The 2,779-nt window shown below is 39.0% G+C and overlaps 1 protein-coding gene across 1 annotated transcript; it reads right to left on the minus strand.

Moving 5' to 3' along the window:
• Positions 1–364: 364 nt before the first annotated feature.
• Positions 365–2,380, minus strand: LOC145483121 (uncharacterized). The gene has a single exon (XM_081461725.1). The coding sequence runs from the start codon at positions 2,334–2,336 to the stop codon at positions 1,596–1,598; it is 741 nt and encodes a 246-aa protein (XP_081317851.1). The 5' UTR covers positions 2,337–2,380; the 3' UTR covers positions 365–1,595.
• Positions 2,381–2,779: the final 399 nt, after the last annotated feature.

Consider the following 2,779-nt stretch of genomic DNA (forward strand, 5'->3'; position numbering starts at 1 on the left):
CTCCAAAATGCCCCTTAAACTGAATATCTGCTCAGTTGTTCCTTCCTCACCTCTAAATCCTGCTTGCTCTTTCCGAGTGGGAGGATTTGTACTTATACCTAGATCTTCTGGCGTTAGTGCTGATATGTTTTTCTTTCTTCTATGTCCTGAGGTATCCCATTCCAGTTCTTAAATCAATATTTGTCGATGATAATTAGCGAGCAGCTAGGTGTGATAACGATTGTTATTTACCTAATACCATCGATTTATATCGATAAATCGATTAGACACCTAATCGGGTTTTATGACAAAATTGTTGTGGTCATATCAAAGGTATAAACTAAAGTTAGGACAGCGAGAACTTTGCGTGGGTTAAACTTAACTTTACAAGGACGAAAACAATCAGAATGCATTGATGAGATGGAAGTAAATATGCAAAATAAAACCAACTGTGAAAATGGCTTGGAGAAAAAGCAAAACAAAACAAAACAAAACAAAACAAAACAAAACACAGACAAAAACAAGAAAAACACACAAAAAACAACGTTAATTAGGAAGCAAAACAACATTGCCATAATACCAACACATCACATGCATCCCTTGCGACAAGCCTTATAACTAATTTTCCATCATAGATTCCCGCGCGAATATAAGAAAGGAGGAAAACAGCCTTACATAGCTTTCGACGGTCAACCGCGTTTACATTTCACGGATCACCAAATTAGGGCTGTCATAAAGTACTTTTCTAAAGGCTTGTTTGAACACGAAGTCGACCGGAACCCCTTACTACTCTGACGTCAATTAACTGACCACAACCAATACTGAATACAACGGAACAGGATGTTACTAATCATTTATAAAAAACTTAAGACAAACTTTTGTCATGAAAATTACATGTATTGCTTGTCATCAGCAGCAGTCGCGATTCATTCATACGTTCTGTCGATAAATTACTTTTGTAATTATGATATTTCGAGCGACCATCATGCAATCGCAAATTATTAAAGTACAAGACTGCTCACCCTAAAACCATAATTTTGGACATTTCGGGTTGTTTTTCTTTACTACAACAGCTAAGAAATGCAGCAAGATGGCTAAATTGAAAGTGCATGATAAACAACTGATCATAAGAATAACTTGCATGAGTACACTTGGTATTGGTCTGGAAACAAGCTGATGAAATAATTGTGAATAAACATTTACAAGCTATGTCACCTTTTGAAATTATGCATACACCAACCGAGAATTCAATAAAATAAAATTCCAAAATGTATCAACCGTTACTGGAGTTTCTAACGTATTTTTGTTGTTAAACTGAAAAGGACCAAAACTATTGTAGATGAAGGAAGTAGAGGAACGATTTTTGCCAAGATACTACTGCATAGCGTTAAATTAGCCCTCGAATATAGCCTTCTCAGACGGTTTCAGAAGCCAGATTCTTCTTCGCTTGAGGCGCTCTCTCCCGAGATCGCCAAACTGACCGGGAAAAATCACTAGAGAGACGGCTATATTCCTTAGCAATACATCGACGCAATTTTGCGAGCCAGACCCTCAATTCGAGAATCTGTGAAAGAAATCGTCTGCTTCATTCAGGGGTAAGGAAACAAAACACATCGTTAGTCGTTTTCGTTAAGACGAGTCTTTTCGTCTTTGGCCTCTAAGACAATGTATCCTCGACTCTTGCCTGTAACGATGTCTATTGGCAACATCGCTTGAAATATCAGTTCAACAGGAACCCAATGTGGCGGATACTTGTACCTTGCTGTATCTAACATCAATACAGAGTTTGTTTCTCTGTCCAATGCAGCAACGGGACTATAGTGACCACCTCCGATTTGCCCGACAGCCTCCCTCGAATATAATATCGCCATTAACTCTCTTGGAATTTCGTCGTTGTAATTTTTTTCGCTGGCTAGTCTCCCTCCAGTGCACACTCTCTCAAGGCTTTGAACAAATTTCTCGAAATGCCCTATCGAGCTATTTGGTCTCACAATAGTTGCAGTAGCCCCATTGCATTCTGCCAAGTAAACAAATTCTTCTAAAGTAGATTCAGGCCCTTTGACACCGTCTTTATAAAAAACGTTGTCTAACAGTTCATCTGTATACCATCGCCAAATAGATTTCCACTTCCGTCGAGGATCTATCTGCAAGGAGTTCAAAATAATGGCTAACGTATTGAGCCCACTGTACGTCAGTTGTGATTGAGTATTATAGCACGATGACAGAGATAGAAAGGGGACAGCATAACCAGTTTGTAGAGCGCGACAGAGACGAGTTCTGGATTCAGAGGATCTGTAATCAAGAAGTTTTTTAGGAAGTGGACAGCCGTAGAATGTCTCCGATGGATGAACCGACATGTCTCGACTCTGTACTGATCATGCGCAGACCTGTACAGGTTAAACAATTCCCAGCGTATTAACCACTCTCCGTGTATGTTGTGGTATTTTGAATTTTATATCAAATGAGCTGTCAAACCAACTAGGATTTGTCCCATGTTCCCTCTTTGAGAAATATGGGGGCTTATCTGTTGCTTCATTATAACTTTGAAAACTTCCTTACATCGATTGAAATGCCATCTTTCTAGAGGCAAATTCTTAGCTCTGGACAGCAGGAAAGTCAGATATAAAATGATAATTTTTAATTATGTAAACAAAGAAATATGTTTGCAATATAACGTGCCGCGTAGCATTTTCAACTGTATCCAAGCCATTAGACGCGCATGAGCAATAACGTTCGCTTTTACCTGCTTTCAGTGTTACGTGATAGGCAACATCTTTCGATCATCTTTCGACATGCCATC

The sequence above is a fragment of the Orbicella franksi genome, chromosome 3 (genome assembly GCF_964199315.1).
Source record: "Orbicella franksi chromosome 3, jaOrbFran1.1, whole genome shotgun sequence".
NCBI lineage: Eukaryota > Metazoa > Cnidaria > Anthozoa > Scleractinia > Merulinidae > Orbicella > Orbicella franksi.

Coding starts and splice junctions, on each gene's coding strand:
- LOC145483121 (XM_081461725.1), bottom strand. CDS start 2,336: ATGTCGGTTCATCCATCGGAGACATTCTACGGCTGTCCACTTCCTAAA.